Genomic DNA, 22,079 nt, shown 5'->3' on the forward strand with positions numbered 1-22,079 from the left:
AGGGTCGTGGATGTGGACGTCAAGTCTCTTCCTCCTCCACTTCCTCCAATAATGCCCAACCCCCACCAGCATCAGCAAAGCAGCCCTAGATCCGCCATTCTGGATCATGTGGGTCCGGTAGGGGGTCAGCTTACTCATTTTCTACGAGATTGAGAACCCAAAGATCTGATGTAACCGATTCCCAATCTCGTAGAGAATGGGTATGCACTTCCTTTTCAGGAGTTCCCTCCCAATTACCCTCCTTGCCAAGGTTATTGTTCGGAGGACCACCTGCTTCTCCTGCAGGGAGAAGTCCTGGCACTATTCAGAAAAGGTGCGATAGAGGTGGTTCCAGAGCAGGAAAGGGGTCAGGGGTGCTACTCCCGGTATTTCCTGATACCCAAGAAGGATGGCAGACTTTGGCCAATCCTGGATGTCAGGATTTTGAACCTCTATCTCAAACAGGAGAAGTTCAAAATGCTCACTCTTGCTCAGGTTCTTCAAGCGCTGATGGAAGAAGACTGGATGGTGTCGATCGACTTGCAGGATGCGTACTTTCACATCCCAATCCTGAAGTCGCAAAGGAAGTATCTCCGTTTTACGGTGGGATCGCAGCATTACCAGTTTGCGGTCCTTCCGTTTGGACTTACTACTGCGCCTCGAGTTTTCACCACGGTGATGGCGGTGGTGGCTGCACATCTCAGAAGGTCGGGGATTCCTGTTTTCCCCTATCTGGACGACTGGCTGATCAAGGCAGAGTCGCCGGAGAAGGTGCTCCATCATCTGCAAGAGACAACTCAGTTGTTACACAGGTTGGATTTTTCAATAAATGTGCCCAAGTCTCACCTGGTGCCCTCCCAGCGCAACCTGTTCATAGGTGCAGTACTGGACACTACTGTGTGTCGTGCATTCCCTCCACCTCAAAGGATTCACGACATACAGGAAATGATTCCTTTATTTTTCAATGGAGCGGTTGTGCCAGGCCTGAAGGTCCTTAGTCTGCTCGGTCTGATGGCTTCTTGCATTCTGTTGGTCAACCATGCACGCTGGCACATGAGGGCACTCCAGTGGTGCCTCCGCAGACAGTGGTATCAGCACAACGGAGATCTCGGAGTCAGTGAGGATCTCCAGAGAAGCTGCAGCGGATCTGTCTTGGTGGGGCGTGGAAGGCAATCTGTCTCAAGGAAAACCTTTCCAACTGCCTCCATCGGTGGCCACAGTGATAACGGATGCATCCACTCTAGGGTGGGGTGCTCATCTGGGGGATCTGGAGGTCAAAGGTCTTTGGTCTCCAGAGGAAAGGTTGCTTCATATCAACCTTCTAGAGTTGCGGGCGATACGTTTGGCGCTCAAGGCCTTCCTCCCTTCCCTTCGCGGTCTGTCAGGTCAAGTCCTGACGGACAACACGACCGCGATGTGGTACATCAACAAGCAGGGAGGAGTAGGGTCGCAGTGTCTCTGCAGAGAGGCTTTGCGTCTCTGGTCCTGGGTTCAGGACTATCAGATTTGTCTGATGGCGAATCATCTGGCCGGAGTTCTGAACGTTCGTGCAGACGTTCTCAGTCGGCAGTTCTCTGCCGATCACGAGTGGAGGCTTCACCCGGAGGTTGTTCACGACATCTTTCAGATGTGGGGAACTCCTCGGGTGGACCTATTCGCCACTCACGAGAACGCTCATTGCCTGTCATTCTGCAGTCTCCAGTATCCGATGCAAGGAGCTTTGGGGGACGCGTTTCAGTTGAGTTGGGGCTCACAACTCCTTTACGCGTTTCCTCCCATACCTTTGATTCCTCGGGTTCCTCGGAAGATTCGCCAAGACCGGGCCCAAGTCATATTGATCGCCCCGGATTGGCCAAGAAGGGTGTGGTACACAGGCCTTCTCCACCTCTCCTCTCACCCGCCGCTCCGTCTCCCTCACAGGGCAGACCTCCTCTCTCAGATGGAGGGGCAAGTTCTACACCCCCACCTCCAGACATTACACCTTCATGCCTGGAGATTGAGCGGGGCAACTTGAGTTCTTTTTCTCTCCCTCACGATGTGGTGGATGTCATTCTTTCTGCCAGGCGTGACTCCGCTAAGTCCATTTATTCGTATAGGTGGTCAAAATTTGTCTCTTGGTGCAGGGAGAGGGATATTGACCCTTTGAAGGCTCATTTGTCTGACATTTTGCAGTTTGCTCTTTCTCTGGCGCAGCAAGGATTTGCGGTTGCCACAGTCCAGGGGTATCTTTCAGCCTTATCGGCATTTCTCTGTTTGCCGGATCAGCCCTCTCTTTTTAAGTCTCCAGTGGTTTTGAGATTTTTGAAGGGACTCATTAATAAGTTCCCTCCTACTTCTTTTGTGGTTCCTCATTGGGATTTGAATCTTGTGCTGACTTTTTTGATGGGTTCTCCCTTCGAACCTTTGCACAAGTGTCCCATGAGACTCCTTTCTTTTAAAACGGTTTTCCTCGTTGCAATCACCTCGGCAAGGAGAGTAAGTGAGCTTCAGGCTCTTAGTTCCAAGCCCCCATTCCTGTCCATTCATGCTGAAAGGATGGTTCTTAGGACCAGGGCTGCTTTTCTGCCTAAGGTGGTAACTCCCTTCCATCTTGGACAATCCATTACCCTTCCTACCTTCTATCCTCCCCCTTACCCTTCTAAGGAGGAGGAGAGACTGCATCGCCTGGACCCTAAAAGGGCGGTGTCTTTCTATCTGGACAGAACTAAAGACTTCCGGATGGATGACCAGCTGTTTATTGGTTTTGCTGGCTGCAAGAGGGGCAGAGCGGTGCACAAGCGCACACTTTCCAGGTGGATAGTCCTGTGCATCAAGATTTGCTACTCCTTGGCGGGTAAGGACCCTCCTGAGGGTATTAGAGCACATTCAACTAGAGCAAAGTCTACGACATCTGCTTTGTCTAGAGGTGTACCTGTTGAGGATATTTGTAGAGCCGCGACTTGGGCCTCCCTCCACACTTTCGCGAAGCACTACTGCTTGGATACCGAGGTGAGGAGGGATGGCCACTTCGCACGTTCTGTCCTCCAAGATTTCCTGGTATAGCAGAGTGGACGCCCTCCTCCGGGAGTGGGGACTGCTGTGGGACTCTATTCACAAGGTGAGGAATCCACACGGCAGATGTATCTATCAGAAGAACAAGTTACTTACCTTCGGTAACGCTTTTTCTGGTAGATACAATATCTGCCTGTGGATTCCTCACATGCCCACCCGCCTCCCCGTTGTCCACTCTGTTATACCTGGTCTTCATGTATATATGTTTGCTGCTATTGTGCTATTTCTGCTGCACACTTTGTGTGCGTATTTGATTTGTATATACTGTGTACATTGTATATTTGCATATTTGCTGTCGTTGGTCCGTCCGGGTGCCTCAAAGGCACGGGAAAAAGGGCGGAACTGACGTCATCACGCCGGCGTGGGTCTGATAAGGAGTCGGTGACGTCAGACGGAGTCGCGCGCGATGCTGTGCTCCTATGACGTCATCCACTTCGGTGTGCTACGAAGAAAATTTCCGAACGTTGCTGACGCAGGGGGATATTCACAAGGTGAGGAATCCACAGGCAGATAGTGTATCTACCAGAAAAAGCGTTACCGAAGGTAAGTAACTTGTTCTTTAGCAGCACCCTCAATCATCTTCATTTGGAGCAGGTTATTCCTGAGAGCCTGCCATTTATATTAGGAGTGGCACTATGTAGTAGAGAATTTGTAGATTGCCCTCTCACAAACAAGGGAATTCTTCAATTGAATCAAAAATTACACTCCACTTTGTTATGAAAAACCAATGTTTAATTGCAGTCTTATAATTTGTTTTTAAAAGCTAGAATTTGAAAGACGTAAATTTTGATTTTAAGATCATTGGCTCGTTCAAGTAGCATAGCCTCATTACCTCATGCTTTACTAAGCTCTCGTGGATATGGTCCATACTTCAGGAATGGTTGATTATCCTATGTAAATGCCTGCAGAACGAGCCTGTGAAGCTAAGTTACTAATTATTTTGTGCAAAAAGTTATATTTTCCACGAACCTGTTGAAATTAGCAGCAAAATATGCTGCACACCTACAATCACCCGTAAATCTGTACACAAAACACGGAAAGGTGCATTCTTTTAGTTTCCGAAAACTACTGGAAGCATGGCTGCCCGGTAATTATGGGAAAGGGTCCCACGTTACCAGTTACGTCTCGTCTAGTTTACCTTTTTAACTACCTATACATTTCTGCTGTTCCCATAACCAAGTTCAGACTAGGACGGAAAATAGGCCCCGTAATCCAAATAGACGTGGCCCTCACCTCTTAAGCAACTCAGTAGTACAGCTAAAAAGGGCCTGCATTTGCGGCAGTTATAAACTTTTTTAAGACCCCCTAATAAGGTGTTTTCAAAGGAAGAGCAGAATGCATACATTTGACTTTGCTGCACTCTAGGTTTTAAGGAACTGGCAGGGAAATCAACAGAAAAAAACAGCCTGCCTGCCCATAAAACCGGCCCAGAGAGAGCCCAAAAAACATGACCCACACACTGACGGGTCAGACCACCCCTTCCTACTGGCAAATTGCCCTAGCGGTCAGTCCAGTCCTGCCCATAACCACGGAGCCGGGTTGTACACAAGGCATCGGCCATCATCCCTCCCCTACCTTGCGTCCCACCGATGATGCCTGTCTGCACCTCGTGCTCCACGACCGCTGTTTAGTCTGAACCTGAAAATTAAATCCAGAACTTTCGAAAAAAAACACCCAGTATGTGTCAGCCATGGCTGTTTTTGATTCAGATCAATAAGTGTTATGGTACACGGTTTAGAGTGAAAACGTGTTGAACCAAACCGCAAAATACAAGCCGGGCGGCACACGATGCTAAGGAAGGAATTTTAGCTTATGTGTTTTTAAACCACGCCCTTTATTACACTACGCCCTTTATTACACTGACCACGCCCCTTTGAAATATCCCCCAGTTTTTTCATCCCATTTAAAGCCCTGGGTATAGGTTACACCTGGGAAAAGGACACACAACCCAAGGTTTTCAACAAGTACCTGCACAGGCTATTCCCATACTTTGAGTTTGCAGAGCTGCTTTGAGGATGTTATTTGAGGCATCATATATAGCGTTGTTAGTGACGTCATGTGTTCGGTCCTAATTATTACAGCGATAAATAGTGAATTCCAGTGTCTTTTAGATTTTGAATGCCAAAGGTAACGGCCCTTCAACTAAAGCTTCTCTGCAGAGATGAATGCTGGAGAAGTGTTTGAGGGGAGTGCATGGGAGGAGGGGCAGGTCATTCAAAACTTTCACAGTGTTTGTTTAGTAGACTTGCAATCCACTGGCGAATTTAATCTTTCCCAGCCCCTGGTAGATGAAAGGGGGCGAAGGAGCCAAGGGGGAGGTTGCGACCAAGTGGGGAGCAGGGCGGGCGAGACGCTTCCCATGCTGGGGCAATCCTTGCAAATACCAAAAGCCCTTTGAGCCCAATGGGCGTTGCACGCCTGGTGACCAGCTATGCATGACTCGCTGACCAGCCATGTTAACAAATGCGCTCACTACCAGCCGCAGCGTAGCTTCGTATCCAGGCAGCGAGATACCTCCCTGCCTTCCAGCAGAAACAGGCCCCCAGGTATCCGAGGCTTAGAAGAGCTTGGTCTGTAGCTTACATTGGACCAGAAACAGGCCTTACAGGTGCAGGGTCCCCTGGCCTGCAGAGGGTACACTGACAATGCACACAGTGCTATCGAGAACGTTTGTTAATACGAGGGGCGTCAGAAGGGCTGCTCTTTCCTAGCAACTCACACAGTAGGAGGTTTTGCTAAGCCTGTCCTGAGGTAGGGAGGATGTTGTTTGCTGCAGTTTGAGGTGACGTGTATCACCTGGCAGGTATTCTCAGGACAGAATCATGCCTTAAAAACGGATCGGCATAGCCGTGAGAAAGTGCCCTGCCGCACATAAACCACCACAAATGAAATGCACAAGCATGAGGGAGCGTGGCGCGGCCCCGATAGTGAAAGTACATTTACAGCGTTTACCTTATGGGAGCGGGCGCGCTAATTGCTAACAGATTGTGCCGCTGCTTGCTCCCGCAAGGCAAACGCCACACCTGCACGAGGGCCATTAGAAACAGTGCAGAACGATTTCAAGAGGTCCCTCCTAAGCAGCGCTTGCGCGCTGCATAGGCGAGACCTAAAATCGTGATGGAAGGCGGTAATAAGGCTGACAAAGTTACAACAATGTGAGAAGGGCAGGGGTCTGAGGGGGATCTAGATTTGTCTTTGTCTAGCCTATCCTGCACTTGCTCTTGGGAGATGACCGCAAACTTCTCCAGCAGTGCAGGGAATTTGAAGGTGGAAAATTATAGTTGGACGAGTCAGCAGGTTCCACTAATAAGATGGGAAATTTCTGCTATATTTTATTGATTTTCCCCTTGAAGGGGTCAGCAAGCGAGCCACACGATTCTTGTGGAGCAGGAGTAGTTGATCTGCTGGCCAAAGAAGGCTTGGTGAAATCATTAAGCACCTTAAAGTTATTTGTCATAATGGTCCGCCTCTGTTAGACTTCGTACTATTAACAGGATGTGTGCTTCTCCAATCTTCCTATGATGAACAGCAAGGACTAATTTAGATGCATGTTATCACAGGGGGATTTAGTCATACGCGGTTTCCTTTCCAGTCTTCTATTGGTTGTTTTCTCTTTTCTCAGCTTCTCCAAAAACCAAGGGTGTTGTGTCTTGTGGGGTTGGAAGGTGCCTTTAGAGGATGGTGGGGGGGGGGGGCTACTACATCAAAGAAGTGTAGGGGGGAGTTGCTGTACTCTATTAAGGCAGAGTTTATGTCCTCACTCTTCTTTCCAGGAGAATGGAAGGCCATTTTAAAAGTGAAAGGGTTACTCATTTCCAGTGTCTGTGTTGTTCTGACCACCGTCTTATACTCTAGGTACCCATCAGAACTTGGAATTTGAAAGCTAATCGAATAGTGATCAGTCCAGACTAGACACTGAGCAGTATCGTTTGCTGAGAGTTCTTAAACACTAGATCTAGAGTGTGCCCGTCTATACATGTGGGGCCAGTGATCTTCTGCTGTAACACTAACATTCCGAGATCAGTACACAGTTAAATTACATCTGTATCTGAGGCATCTTTACTGTGTTAGTTAAAATCGCCCACCAAACGAAGTTTTCCAAAGTGAGCGCATGCGGCACAAGGCGTTCCAACCAACATATGGCGGAAGTTTTTCTTGAAGCTTGGAGGACCGTAAACTAACGCAATCTTACAGAAATCTCGGACGGGAGTCAACATCATAAAGACACACTTCTCTCCCCACTCGGAAAGAAAGGTGTCGATAATCACAACCTTCAGGAAATCCTAAAAGGCGAAAGCCATTCTGCCTCCCTCTATGGATTCTCTGTCAAATCTAACAATCATTTATTCTTGAGGAAATGCCATGGGGACACAGGAAAGGTATAGAGGTGGAGCCATGTTTCAGTGATAACACTGTGTTGCGGAGTAGATAAAAGATCCCAGAGTTCAGTTGCATGTTTAGTAATAGACCTGGTGTTACAAAAGTGTCCCAGATTCACTGAAGAATAAGAGTGGCGGGTCTCTAGGGTCAGGAAGAATATTCTTCTCTCCTAGTGACCTCTTAGATGTAGAATTGTCCCCTACCCCTGCTTGCCGTCTCCATAAGGGAACTTGCAGTGCAAGAAAAGCCACAAAAGGGACCCCCTCCCTCCCCTGCTACAAAGGTAAAGAATTTAGGAGTGATCATTGACGACCAACTCTCCTATAAACCCCAAGTAATGGCGCTCTCATCATCCATCCATTGGACCTTGAAAATTATCAGGAAAATCCTTCATTTTCTACCAGCAGGGAGTAGAAAGACGGTGGTGTCAGCCCTTGTGCTCTCCCGCCTCGATTACTGTAACAGTCTATTACTTGAGGCTCAACAGGGGCTGCTTAACAAGCTGCAGGTATTACAAAATGCGGCGGCCCGTCTTATTGTCGGCCTGCCGAAATTCGCTTCCGTTTCCAGGGAGTTGGATAAGCTACATTGGCTCCCGGTGCGGAAATAGATCAGGTTTAAGTCCCTATGCATTGTTTACAAAGCGCTCCATGGAATAGGTCCAAAGTTCCTCCAGCAGTTCTTCCAATGGTACACGCCGGAAAGACAACTAAGGTCGGCTAACTTGGGGCTGATCAAGACTGTCCGTATTAGGAAGGCGCGCTGGGGTGGCCGAAGCTTCGTGAGAGGGGCAGCGATGGCCTGGAATGCCCTTCCTTTAGCCCTAAAGCAAAGTGCCAACCTCTTGGCATTTCGAAAAAAACTGAACTTGGCTATTCTCGACTTAGATCGGAGATTAGAAACCCAGGGAGTTACCACTTTAGCGCCAGGACACCGGTTGGTATTAGTGCGCTCTACAAATGGTATAAATAAATAAATAAATAAACAATGCATGAAGGCACTGTATGGCATCGACCTCGTAGTTGACCGTCAAGTCCCTAATCTTTTTTTAGTTCCTCAGTTAGGTAGAAAAATCTAGATTCATAACTAACCTCCATGACAAAAGAGACAAGGGTCCTGGCAAAGTTCGGGCGCAGACGGACTTGCTCTAGGTGCTCCTTGGGCACACCAGCGCGGCACCCGCGGTAGTATTGCGTTAAAGTAAGCGGCCTGTTCCTAATGGATGGGAAGAACTCTAAACAGCTAACTGCCCAAAGATGGCGGTCTAAGCAGTCCAACCAGTAAGTAAAGAGTGTGTAGCCTCTAGCTCTCTCTGCACAAATGACATCAACTGGGGCGGACCAGAGAGCAGAGCAGTTTTGCCAAAGATTGCCCGCAATAGGGATCCCGAATCCCAGCAATGAGTTCCCTCCTCCCCCTATTAGAAGGACCAAAGTATGGCAAATGTGCAAAATGAACAAAAACACAACAGTACAATGAGCACAAGGTAATAGAACACTCGAGTGCTTATTTTTTATTGAAATTCTAAAGCGTCGTCATTTTAAAGTGCAAAGTGTTAGTAATCTGTGGTGTCTCATGCTGTGGCAGGTGGTACCCAACACCAAAAATCTGCAATTAGGCTTCAATTTGGTTGTACGTTGGTGGTTTGTTTTAATATTTTTAAACTGCTGATTTAGAAAACCCTGATGGGCGTTTCACTTGTGAGATGGCAGAGTAGCATTGATACATGAACAATGATGCATTGAAAAATGTGCATGAAACTGTGTAAATGGGAGTAACTTCTTTTTGCAGGCGACAGGCATGCATGACAGACACTGCTCGCTTATGATTGATCCGTCGAATGTTGGTAACTTCAGGGGTAGTGTACAAGTTGTATGTTGGTGTGTAATTGAAGGTGTGATAGGCACATTTCCAAGCCAAGAGAAATAATTACGATTTAGTGCTCCTGTAGCTCAATATGTTTAGGTGCACTGCGATAGTGCTCCTCAATGCCTCTTTTCTTTCCATGTAGCCGCAAGGAGCTTGCTGTGGAACGCCTGAGGTGGGCCTCGGACCTTGCCAAGTGTATAGCTGAGGGAAAACATCCTCTGGGGACAGGTAAAGTAAAACATGTAATTAAGGTTGGGTGTGCTCATTTTCCTTTTTTTCAGAATCAAGACTTTAAAAAACCTTTTAATAACTTTGGAGCCACGAGGCACAGGCACCAGTGCATACTGGATATGCTGGATGCAACATCCAGAGGTTACTTACTTTGGCTACTGTGTACTTGACCAATACCTTATAGGACAGAACTTTGTCCCCATTTTCACTGCTTGGATTCCAATGTTCCGCAAGATGAGATCGGAACATAGCACTGGAAAATTAATTTCCCAGAGGAACTCAATGTAGCAATATTCGTGTCCTGCCTTGGCCATAGCCCACAGTGAAGAAGGCTGTTTTTTTTCAAAATGGAGTGAGCAACCATAGGAATAGACTAGGTGGGTTAGGCCATGTGGTTGAGGATGTCTGCATAGCATGACCCTCATGTCTTTGCACCCATAAGGGATCTGCAATTCGGTCTGCCAAGTTTAAAAGGTTCTCAACAAGTAAATAAGATTGACAGTTGACTAGAGCCCCAAAATTGCTACAGCCTAACAACTTCTCTGAATTTTGTAAATGTCCAGTCCAAAAAACAGATTAAGTGATCTCCCCTCCCGGAAGGCAGATACTTCCACCAACAAAACACTGTCATGCTCTCACTTACCATTGGTCTATAAGGTTATTTACTACCATCATTGGTTCACTGCATTAAAATGCAATTTAACCTCTGAATTCTAAAGCCAGTGGAAATTTCCAAAACTAATACTCAAACTCCAGGCACATCTGTCTGTCAACTCGAGGACCCATTTTAATAAGTTCGGTTGGCCTTTTGGGAACTAATGTCTAAGATTTGGCTCCTTTTCTTCTTCCTCCTTCCTTGCAGAAAATTCCATATCCAACCCATAAAAACACAACCTCCCCATCACCTCCCATTTCAGTTACTGTCTCAGGCCAGTCAATGACGCCTGCTCCCAAAGTGCTTCCAGTATTCTGGGGCCTAATACACTTTGTCTAACAAACCCCTTTGGTTCATAAGTGCTAACATTGCAGATACTGCACACCGGAGAACCCAAAGCAGGAAGTGCCCTACAGGATCTCCAAATTCTGATTGGTGTAGGTTTAGAGCGGTTAGAAGCTCTACTATACGTTTTAACTGCTTACCCTTTTGACTAGGTACTAACTAAACCAATACCACACCCATATATGTATGAAAGAGCAGAAAACACACCTATTTAAAGAACATTACAGTATATCGCAGTAATGGGCCACTTCTCTCAGACCCATGTATTCTTTTAGTCTCTTGTGAACAGTACCTGTGCATTTAACTATGAATGGACGAAATAAAAATGTGATGAGCGAATGCTTGATTTAATCCAGACACTGGTAATTGTTCTGCCAACAATGCTACTCTAGACTATGGGACCAGCCATTAGCAAATCTGCCTTGGTCCTGCTTGAATAGGAAGAGTCCAGCCTGAACTGCCATTCTGGATCCACTCTGGATGGCAATACAGGCATACTAAGTCTGGTTTGGGCCCATTTAGGTCTCATTAATGAAGTATAGATGGATCCTGTAGCACAGTTAGCAGGGGACCCACTTTTGGGTATACTCCTAGCTCTTAGGGGGATACACTAAGAAAATAAACCGGTTATGGGTGGAATACTTACATTAAAACTGATAATTAATTTAAACATCCTCAGTTTTGTGGAGCCTGATATCTGTGAAACAGTGAGTTTGAGACTCGTGTCTGGGTAAATCATTCTCTTTTGGGTCTAGGTTGTGCTATTCAAATCATACATGCATAAACTAATATCCATGATGAGAAAATGTTTCGTTTACCAGAGGTTCAGGTCTCATTTTAATACTAGTCCTCTTTCTTTTATTTTCTCAATGAGCACTGGTTGAGACTCAAGGTATGTACCTCTCAACCCCATTTTATTGATGCATCCCTTCCTGTTATTTAAAGTGTTGGTGTGTGCTGTGGGTGACATAGGCTACTCTGTTAGACCTATCCTCTGTCAAATTAGAGTTTGGACAAAATGTAATGTGTGGTGCTACTGTGACACCTGTTTGACCCTGTTCACAGGAATAATGACCAACTCCAAAATCCTGCAGAGGGACACCTTCAATGCATTTGGTGATCGTCAGCATCTTAATGCAAGTCAGAACATGGCGATTGCAAGAGCTCTGAGAAACCCTTTCACACTCATCCAGGGGCCTCCAGGTAAGGATGATTTAAATGTACTTGATAAGAATGTGCAGAGGGTATGGGAAGTACACCAGATTTGTATTTTGTACATATTGCCTTCTTGGGCATTTTTGTCAGAAATGCTTTACATAGAGAAGGTATGTGCGGAAAACAGTGACTTACCGTTAAATGTAATTCTCCCGCGTTTGTATCTTTCATAGATTTATATGCTTGAATCATTCCTATTATCGAAGTTTGCTGTCCATGGTAACTTTAAAACCGACTATAAAATGCATGGCAGGCCTTAAACCAGTGTTACCTTAGTGGCATTATCATATCATTGGTAAAGATCCCTTTTCAAGCCACTGAAGTGAGAGTGAACTGCACCCTTCCCAGAAGTCATATGACTTCGATGTCACTGGTGTAGAAAGAGGATACAACTAGAGGTGAGACTTTGTTAGGGGGAGGAGTGGTATGCATTCTTCTCTAATGTTGGCTCTTTAACCGAATCGCGCTTTAATCAGGGTAACGAGCAGTACCAAACTAGTCAGCCTTTCTCACTAGTAACCTAAGAAGAATCTTGCACATTTTCTGCCCACAAACCATCTCCAACCAGGCACTGCTCACCTGATGGAAGTAGGAGGGCATGGACGCTATAATGAGAAAAAGATGGAGATGGATAGGACACTGGAATAAACAGGAGAGGAAGGGAACAGTTCAGGAGCACTCCTACTCCCCTCGAATAAAAAAAAATAATCAACATAGGAGTGTGCCATAAAAAATGAGAAGAGCAAGCATGTTGAAAGTCAGTGAGAATCTACTTTGGAGAACCCGCTAGGTTTCTAGAAAAGCCCTCACTCACCAACCTAGTTGGTGACATGCTTCATCATTGGGCCCCACCAGGAGTGGCTGAATGCTACCCTAGTGTGCTGCGACGCCAGTTTACTGCGGAGCTGGTAATAGGTGTGCATTGAAAAGTGAATTGTGTGTTTAAAAATGTCTGGATCGTGTAAAAAAAAATACTTGATTAGTTTTGCCAGTCAGACCTGAATAAAATATCTAAAGTGTGGGATAAAAAACTAAATTAAAAGTTCCGTTTTCTCTCTGGAGGTGTGGTCAACATGTTTCTGCCTGTGTGTTAGTCAGGCTTTCATCAGGACCGCGGGTGTGGTGGTGAACCCGGGTGGTATGGGCGCGCTAAGGCCCACCCTAACCAGGGGTTGCTAGTGTTACAAATATTAAACACTGAGTACAGATTCCCTCCAGAGTAGAGAGGAACCGAGTTTATTAACAAGACTTCTTCCAAGAAGACAACAACCTGCAATCATCCGAGCCCAACACCAGGTGGCAATCTAATGCCAAAGTGTACGACTCTGCAGCTCTAGATGTCAAGAACAGATGCATACTGGTAAGTAGCATTTTCCTTACAGGTGCCATGAAGGTTCTCCTAGTTGACTTTGGCCAAAAGGAAGGCCTAAAAACTGGCTAGGGCAACCTTCCACCTTGAATTGCGAGAATTGGCAATGCTTCAGGTGAAAGGAGGATAAGGAAATAGGTATTTTGGCTATCTAAAGATGTCATGAATTCCCCTTCTAAAAAAATCTGAAGCAAGTCATTGTACATCACCATGTGAAATGATTGCTTCTGCCAAAAGAAGTTTAGCCGATGTAGATCAAAGAGAAGAATCCGTTCTCCGTGTTTTATTTCAGGTTTTTCTTATTTTTCTTTTTCCTACACGTTAAAGAATCTGGAACCGAATACTGCATTCTGTTGACTCTATTGAACTGACTTAATTGCCTCTGCCTGTGCGGATGAGATGCTTTTAGCTTTGAGCAACAAATGGCGTTGATGTTTGAGCCTTAGTAGTGACGTTTATGGAGGATGCTGAATGAATTTGAGAGAGAAACTTTATTTGGTCAGTTGTGGAAAGAATTGCGATTCACACCAACTCCTGATAGGAAGTGGACATTCACCCTCAAAAAGGTGCTGCGGCTCCAGAGAGCAGAAAGAGTGGTGGTTGTTGCCAAGGAGGAGTTAATGCAAGTGTCCAGTGTCTTGGGATTGTGACTAGCTCACTCTTTTACTCGTTGGTTATGGTTTGGTGTCTGCTGCTGCAGATTTTGTCCTGTAGGGCTGCTATTTGTGGTCATAGCAATTCTGATGTTTGGGCTATGATTGCGCAAGCGGATACGGTTGTAGTTGTTAGACCGGTCAGCTTTTGGTGTGGTCTTCACTCAAACCTTTTGCCTTCTCCCCTTCTTGTTGCTGGCATTAATTTGTGTGGGCTTTAGGACTACATGCAATTTACCAACCAGTACTAATGTGTTTGTGTGCACTCCCCTATACATGGAAAATCAGTTTACAACCAGTAGGCACATTTAATTTGCTTAGAAGTCCCTAGTAAAGTGGTGCTACATGTACACAGGCAGTGGCGGCTGGTGATATTTGAAAGTGGTGTGGTGACATTTGAAAATGGTGAGGCCTAAAAGTTCAAGATGAGTGACCTGTGGCAAGTTAGCACAGAGGGCGAGTCAGACTGTCCTAGGAGGGATTCATGCTCCCCCTGAGAAAATAATGAAAAAAAGATTAGGCAAAAACTGCATTTTCAAGGAACTTATAGACTGCAAGAAAGTTAATATGGCAATTGTGAAAGTGTTATGACATCAATAAAGAGATTTCATGATGTCGTACGTAGCTGCTTATTCAGCATAACCACAGAACTTGATAACCTACTTTTGATTTAACAAGGCTCAGTACCTCACAAATATCCTTATTAATTGATAGACTTTTACAAATGAAATCTACTGAGGACATTTAAGTTTGCTCAGGCCCAGTTTGACTGTGAGTGTCCTAGAGAGTGGCACTGCCAGCCTGTACTTGGCACATGCACCTGAAGGTTGCCAGCCTCGGGTGATTCAGGGTTACAAATCTTCAGCAGAATGTCGGAGTCCAACACAGCGAGGCAATTTTGTTTCCAGAGAGCCTTTTTCCTTTGTGTTCTGAAAGGAATGGTTCCCGAGCACATAGAGCCTTGAAATCCTTTTACACACAAGTTTGCGCCAGTTACAGCTGACACTCAAAGGCTTTTAAATTACACGTGTTATTTTACATATATGGCGCAACAGCATCTACTCTTCCTGCCTTTTCCCCTGTGGTCGCTGCAGGTCCTTTCGGAGTACACTGCCCAGGATACGAGCACAATTAAATGTCAACTAGTGATGGTGCATTGCTTTAGCGCTTCAGCAACCTGTGTGATTGCACAGTCTTGAGGGGGGAAACAACACTGGCCCTGATGAGGATGGACAGAATCTCTCTCACATTAATCGCTACCTGATCCTCATTTGCTTTTCGGTCTCCATAACAGGAACCTTATCAGAGAGCGCCTTGAGTTTGTTGTAACTGCTGACATCTTCCTATGACCTGCAGGGCACAGGTTTCAATAGCGTCAGGGACATTATTGCTTCCTGGCAAGATAAATTTAATTTTGTTAAGTAAGACTAACCGTTATTTACAGAGCTTGGAAATGGCGTGGTGGGCGGAAGCAAAATGTTCACCTAAGAAGGCAGATTTAAAGCCCCAGTGTGTATGCCTGGAAGGGGAAGAGTGTGCTTCGTTACCAGATGGTTGCATGTCAACTGGGGCACCAGGTTCCCTTCGCAAGTGTTTATTTATTTATTTATTTATTTGAAAAGTTTTATATAGCGCTGGCTAGACCCGGAGGTATCCGAGCGCTTTACATGAGCATTAGATCATAGTTACAGGTTACATTCTTGGAGTGGTGGCCCTAAAATGTTAAACAAAAAGCCAGGCCAAAATGGAGAAAAGATTACACTGGTGGAGTACGTCAGTGCGGGGACCCGATCTTTCCCTCGAATGTTGTATTATTTGAGCATTTATGTGTTGCAGGTTGATTAATTTATTAACATTAATACCCCAGAACCGAAACCATGCGTTTTAAAAAAAAAATTTTTATAGTTATTCTTATTGTCCGGTCATGGAAAAAAGCAGAAGCCCCACACAAAACAGAATAAGCTCACCGCAGGAAACAGACCAGGGGAAAGAGCCCGCAATCTTTCCTACTCTGTGTTCACCACGTGGATAGATTTGTGTAATGTAATGGCACATGAGGTCACGTTTTTGCACAACCAGCCTAATGGTTTGGGGGGACTTGGACTATACAGGCGGCTAGTGACAAAAGTGAAAGCTAACATAACTAGGCAAAAACAATGCACTCCAGATACTAGTAAGCAGTTTTATTCAGAGAGCCACACGATCAACAGGGCTCATGTAGCCAATCACGGGCATAGCTATCCCAGTCCTTTCTCTCCTCCTTTAAAGGTGGTACACATAGTCTGGAATTTCTTCCATGTTCTCCCCAGCACATGAATTGATAGGGTATAGAACATGAAGAGAAACCTCAGCAGAGTATTTAACTGATGCTGGGCATCCAAGATATGACTGATGCAGTGTGCCACCTCTGCAACTCTCTCGGGACGTATCTCAGAAGTAGTGCAGATTGTGCCGTGTACAGCCCCTGGACTCCTGGCATAGGGTGAACCCCCAAATATTGTATAGAGGTTGAGCTCCATGTTAATAACGCCAACTTCTGCTATTGGTGAAACATAGCCCTACATAATTTGAGGTTGAGCGCTTTCAATTTAGACTTAACTGTTTGTATCCAAACACACTTGGGTTCGCCGTAAATCCTAGCAGCAATGTCGAGAGGGATGTGGTCTGGTCAGTCAGTAAGATTAAAATATTGTCTGTGATCATAATAAGCTTAAACATGCTTGCACCCTGCTTGGCCTCAAGGATCATTACTTAGTCCATTATTCGCTGCACTAGAGGGGCCCAGATATAGCGCTAAGAGGAGACCAAGGCTATCCCTGCCTTGGCCCCCGTCCACACACCTGCTACAAATCTATATTGTTGACCCTGATCGTCGCTGTTGATGATGCGTTGCCTGCACACCATGTTCATAAAATTGCCTCGGAAACCTCAAACCTGATTTGCCTCCCAAGAAAACTCTACTTACCCTATTGACGTCATTTTTAGCATCAAGAGAGTTGCATAGTATTTCTCTTGACTTTGAGACCTTCTCAATAACGTGTATCCCCTTATTTAGGTCGAGCCTGAGCCAGCGCCGTCTATGCTTGTTTGATTTACTGTCCTTTTATTCAAGCAGCTTCCGCAGTACGGCTGCCTCCACCTCCCGCAGGTTCGGCTCGGGCCAGCTGGTCCTCCTGTCTGTATCATCTCCTAGGCTCCCTTTGTAGTCCTGTGTCCGGCCGCTGCTCTGATCTCCTCCCTTTGTCCTCTCCAGCCGCTGCTTGCACTCTCAGTGTTTGCTACTGTGTACCTTTTACCCACTCTGCAACTTTACGCCGTTGCGGTCTCCTCTTTCTAATTTTGTGCTGGATTACCCTTCTCGACCCAGTTAGCACGGTGCTGGGTAGCCCGTGTTTCTACGTGGGTCACTGTCTGTGCCTGCTCCTCGCCATCTAGAGTGGACGCAAGGAAGAAACATTTGCTGTTCGGCTCGGAGCCAAGTATGGAAAACCTTAGTGGTGTCATCACTACCTACCACGTCTCCTGGCTTACTGCAGTTCAGTCTCCAGCTTGCAACGACATGCACTGGTTGCCAGATGTCTCAGTATCCATGTATGCCGAATACCATATATCCAGTCTTAGGCGTTCATTAAGAAAGAAAAATGTGTCTTTATTTGCTTAAATGAAAAACTGACTAGCATACCTTTATAATGAGGTTTGTTTAAAAAAAAAAGCCACAGGCCGAATAGATTGTGCTACTAAGCTGCTCCTGTCTCAATATTGCGCTTTTGTACACTTTTTTACTTTACTGCTTCAAAATGGGCATCCGCCATCTTGGAACAGTAAATCAAAAAAATAAAAATTACACCACTGCATCGTTGGATACATCGTGATAAGTGAGCACAGACCTGTCATCATACTGGAACTGTCCAAATAGCAAAAATAAATGCAACCAAGACCATGAGCATGTATGCTTGATGCAGGGTATTGTCCTTTTTTGTGTGGTTTATGTTTTACTTTGATTTGCCTTCAGCACTCTTCCCGGTAGCCTTTTGCTTCGTGCAAGTTGTATGTTCGAGGCATGTGGGCTGCTAAATTCATATCTTAGCATTAGATCGCCGCCTAGTGTTGGGTCCGGATGATCGCACATTGTTGTCCTGGAAGAGTCTTCGAAGTATCCTGAGATAGGTGGCTCCTCCCCTGGACTACAGTGCGCATGGGCATCGGCTCCATCCCCAGATTGTTTTTTTCCGCCATTGGGTTCGGATGCGGTCTCGACTTCTCTCTGTCGGAACCGAGTAAAACTAACTTTTTAAGGCCAAAAGGCCTTGTATTCATAGCGTCGGTATTGTTTGCGCACGGTCTCGAGTTCTTCCGTCTCTTAGAGTCGGATTCAGCGGAGTTTTTTCGCTCTTCGGACATCGAGGCCTTCTCATCGCGACACGACCGCAACTTTTCAACATGGAGCGGAGTCCGTTTAAGTTCTGTCCGCTCTGTGGGTCTAAGTACCCACATATAGACCTGCACCCGGTCTGTAACAAATGCCTTTCACCGGACCATGACGACGGCAAGTGCAAGGCCTGCGCACAATTCGGGTCTAAAAAGACTCTCAAGCTTCGGCGCGCGGTGCGCCTAGAGGCCAGACAAGCGGCCCCGGATCCAGAAAACATCTTCGGCGACCAAGAAGAAGATGAACAGGGTCATCATCTCCAAATATCCCCACCCGAAACGGAGGTCGAGGCGGATCCGGTAGACGACGACGGAGTCGTGGATCAAGGCCTTGAATACGTCGACGAGGTAGGGGACGTCGAAGAGATTTATGGGGCCGCGGCAGATAGCTCAGGGGACGAGCTATGCCCCGAAGGTTTCGAAGATCACGATCGGGTCACGGGATCGCCAGTTGGCCTTACCCAAGACCCCGTACCGCAAGCCACGGCCCCGCCTTCAGGCCCGGCCACGGACATACTTGCTGGGCAGGCTGGATCGAAACCGAAACCGAAACCTACGGTATCGACTACACCTAAAATGGCCGACCCGAAAACGAAACCGAAACTTATGGACTCGAGCGTCCCTAAAATGGCGGCCGGGCAACAGAAAACTACTGCACCCGCTGCCGCATCGGCTCCGTCGGCCTCCGGTCCACATAAGTCGAAGAAATCCGTCGATTCCACGGGGTCAAAAACAGCGCCAGAGGAGGGCTCCTCTAAAAAGGGTGGTCGGCACGGATCAACCGCTGCGACACCGTCCAAGCACGCCAAGGCCAGCGGCACGGCTCCGGTTCCGACTGGGACTCCGTTAGTCGGTCGCGTAGTGGAGACGGAGGCGACACAAGCACACGGATCGAAGGCTGGCACATCTGCGCATCGATCCAAGGACTCTGGTTCGGCGGCAACTGCATCAGCGTCCAAGACTCAGAAAGGCCACCATGAAGTCTGATCCGAGGGGAAGGTCAAGACATCCTCGTCAGCGCCGAAATCCACTGTAAGTGAAGCGTCCCTCATCGCCGCTTCGCTACAAAGAATCAGGGAAAAAGACGCTGCTACGTCGGCTCCGATGCCATCGCCTCAGACGCCGAAGGACACTCCGGCAAAGCCTAAGAGTAAGCTTCTCTTCCTTCTGCCGCCGAAAGAGGCTCCGAAAGCCTTTTCTACGAAATCGACGCCAAAGCAGTCGGATTCTTCTACGGCAGGGGTACCTTCAAGTCGAGTACTCGAATCAGAGGACGATTCTGAGCACTTCATCGACGCCAACACAGGCAAATTAACCCTATACAAGAGGAGGATCACTTCAGAGCCTGTGGACTCCTATGTCATCCCACTAAAGAAGAAGAGGTTTCCTCAGGACGCTTCTAGCCTCATAGAACCTACCCAGCCTCCTCCAAGAAGGAGCCCTACTCCCTCACCAGAACACTCTGAGGGTGAGGGATATAATGAAGATGACCAATACACCTTCCCCATCAATGAACCAGATGCACATCCAGATTCATATGATGACATTGGTGACCAAGGCACCCAAAGTGTGGGGCAAGACCCACAGCCTTTCAGTGCTCGTGCATCCCCAACGGAGGATTCTGCAGGTTTTCATGCACTCATTGAAAGGGCAGCTGCTAATCATGATGTGGACATGCATGCTGACCCAGTGGAAGAGGACTTTCTCTTTGACACTTTTTCAGTCTCTGAAAGAACTGTGAAAACGCTGCCTATGCTCAAGGGAGTCCTCAAGCATGCAGCTGACATCTTTAAAGAACCTACCAGAGCGAGAGTGGTCAATCCACGTATCGAGAAAAAGTACAGACCAGCACCTGCAGACCCTGAATACATTCGGGGACAGTTGCCACTAGACTCTCTTGTGGTCGCAAATGCCAGAAAACGGGCCAACTCCCAGACGACGGGTGAAGCTCCTCCCCCAGACAAGGAGTCCAAGGTGCTAGAGGCAGGGGGCAAAAGAGTAGCTGCACAAGCTGCCAACTTTTGGCGTATTGCAAATACACAAGCACTCTTAGCACGTTACGATAGGGCGCACTACGACACCCTAGAGCAAATTGTACAACACCTGCCTCCGCAGTTTCAAGAGGGCACCAAACTGCTTATAGAGGAAGGGAAACTGATCGCCAACGCAGCCATCAAGTGTGCACTTGACGCCGCAGACACAGCAGCTAGGGCGATCAACACTAGCGTCATGCTGAGACGACAAGCTTGGCTCCGCATATCAGGGTTTAAACCTGATATTCAGACAACCATACTTAATCAGCCAGTCAATCCTGATAGACTGTTTGGTCCAGATGTTGACACCACCCTCGAAGATAAAGAAAGACACAGAAACTGCTAAGTCCATGGGAGCCCTACAATCACAACAGTTTCGTGGCAATAATTTTCGTCGCTCAGGTGCACGTGGAGTCACCAGAGGACAAATGGGTCAACAATCGCAATTCTCCAGAGGTGGAGCACAATCCTCGTTCACAAAACAGAACAAGGGAGGTTACAGAAATAACAGCAACAGAGGTCGCGGCAGAGGAAACAACAACTCCCGCTCCTCTACCCCAAGCAAACAGTGACTCTCTGTCACTGCCCCCCGACCACTTAACACCTGTCGGGGGGAGACTGCAGCAGTTCCTGCCCGTCTGGAGAAACATCACCACAGACAGGTGGGTGCGACAACTAGTCCAGAATGGCTATTGCCTAGAGTTGAAATCCACTCCACCCAACATTCCACCAAGGCAAAGGCCTATGTCCGCAGAGCACTTGCACTTATTGCAGCAGGAAGTAGTGGCGATGCTGCACAAAGGCGCAATCGAGCTCGTGCCGGTGGGAGAGGAAGGCACAGGGGTATATTCCCTGTACTTCCTTATTCCAAAGAAGGACGGATCTCTCAGACCCATTCTAGATCTGCGTCCCCTCAACCTGTACATACTATCAGAACATTTCCATATGCTTACACTGCAACAGATTCTTCCCTTGTTAAACCAAGGGGACTTCTTAGCAACCTTAGATCTCAAGGATGCTTATTTCCACATTCCACTACACCCGTCCCACAGGAAATACCTCAGGTTCACTATCCAGGGCAAGCATTACCAGTTCAAGGTCCTACCCTTCGGAGTCACCACAGCCCCAAGAGTGTTTACCAAGTGTCTGGCGACAGTAGCAGCGCTCCTCAGGAGGCAGAACATCCATGTCTACCCCTACCTGGACGACTGGCTCGTTCAAGCCAAGTCGGAACAACAGTGCGCCGCGGACATGTCGACCACCATTCACCTCCTTCACAATCTAGGTTTCTCGTTGAACTACCCAAAGTCGCATCTTCAGCCGGCACATGTCCGGCAGTTTCTAGGTGCGACGATCAATACCCTGACGGCCATGGCTCGACCGAACCAAGTCAGGATAGACAGCATGCAGTCTCTAATCCAGAAGTTCAGACCACAACACTCGCTTCCAGCGAGAGTGTTCATGCAATTGATAGGCATGATGGCCTCCTGCATCTTCATAGTCCCTCACGCACGGTTACATATGCGCCCGCTCCAGGAGTGCTTAGCAAATCAGTGGACACAGGCTCAGGGAAATTTAACAGACCTAGTGTTGGTTACCAGTCGGGCATTCGACTCTCTGCATTGGTGGACTCCACACAACCTTTGCAAGGGCCGACTGTTCCAGGAGCCAGTGCCACAGATTATCCTGACAACGGACGCATCTCTCCAGGGATGGGGAGCTCATCTGCTCACTTACACAGTGCAGGGACTATGGACGACGCAGCAACAGAAGATGCACATCAACTATCTGGAACTGATGGCAATCTTCATGGCGATCAAGTCCTTCATCGTACATCTGTGCAACAAGGTAGTGTTAGTCCGGACGGACAA

General features: G+C 47.2%; 1 protein-coding gene across 4 annotated transcripts in view; it reads left to right on the forward strand.

The window, feature by feature from the left end:
• The window catches only part of HELZ2 (helicase with zinc finger 2), a 127,605-nt gene that overhangs the window by 78,699 nt on the left and 26,827 nt on the right, over positions 1-22,079 (forward strand). For all 4 annotated transcript variants that reach the window (XM_078651695.1, XM_078651698.1, XM_078651697.1 and 1 more), the window contains 2 exons: positions 9,422-9,507; positions 11,576-11,713. In XM_078651695.1, the coding sequence (XP_078507821.1) occupies positions 9,422-9,507; positions 11,576-11,713 (224 nt within the window). The remainder of the gene's footprint in view (positions 1-9,421; positions 9,508-11,575; positions 11,714-22,079) is intronic.

This window comes from Lissotriton helveticus, chromosome 7 (genome assembly GCF_964261635.1).
Source record: "Lissotriton helveticus chromosome 7, aLisHel1.1, whole genome shotgun sequence".
Lineage (NCBI taxonomy): Eukaryota > Metazoa > Chordata > Amphibia > Caudata > Salamandridae > Lissotriton > Lissotriton helveticus.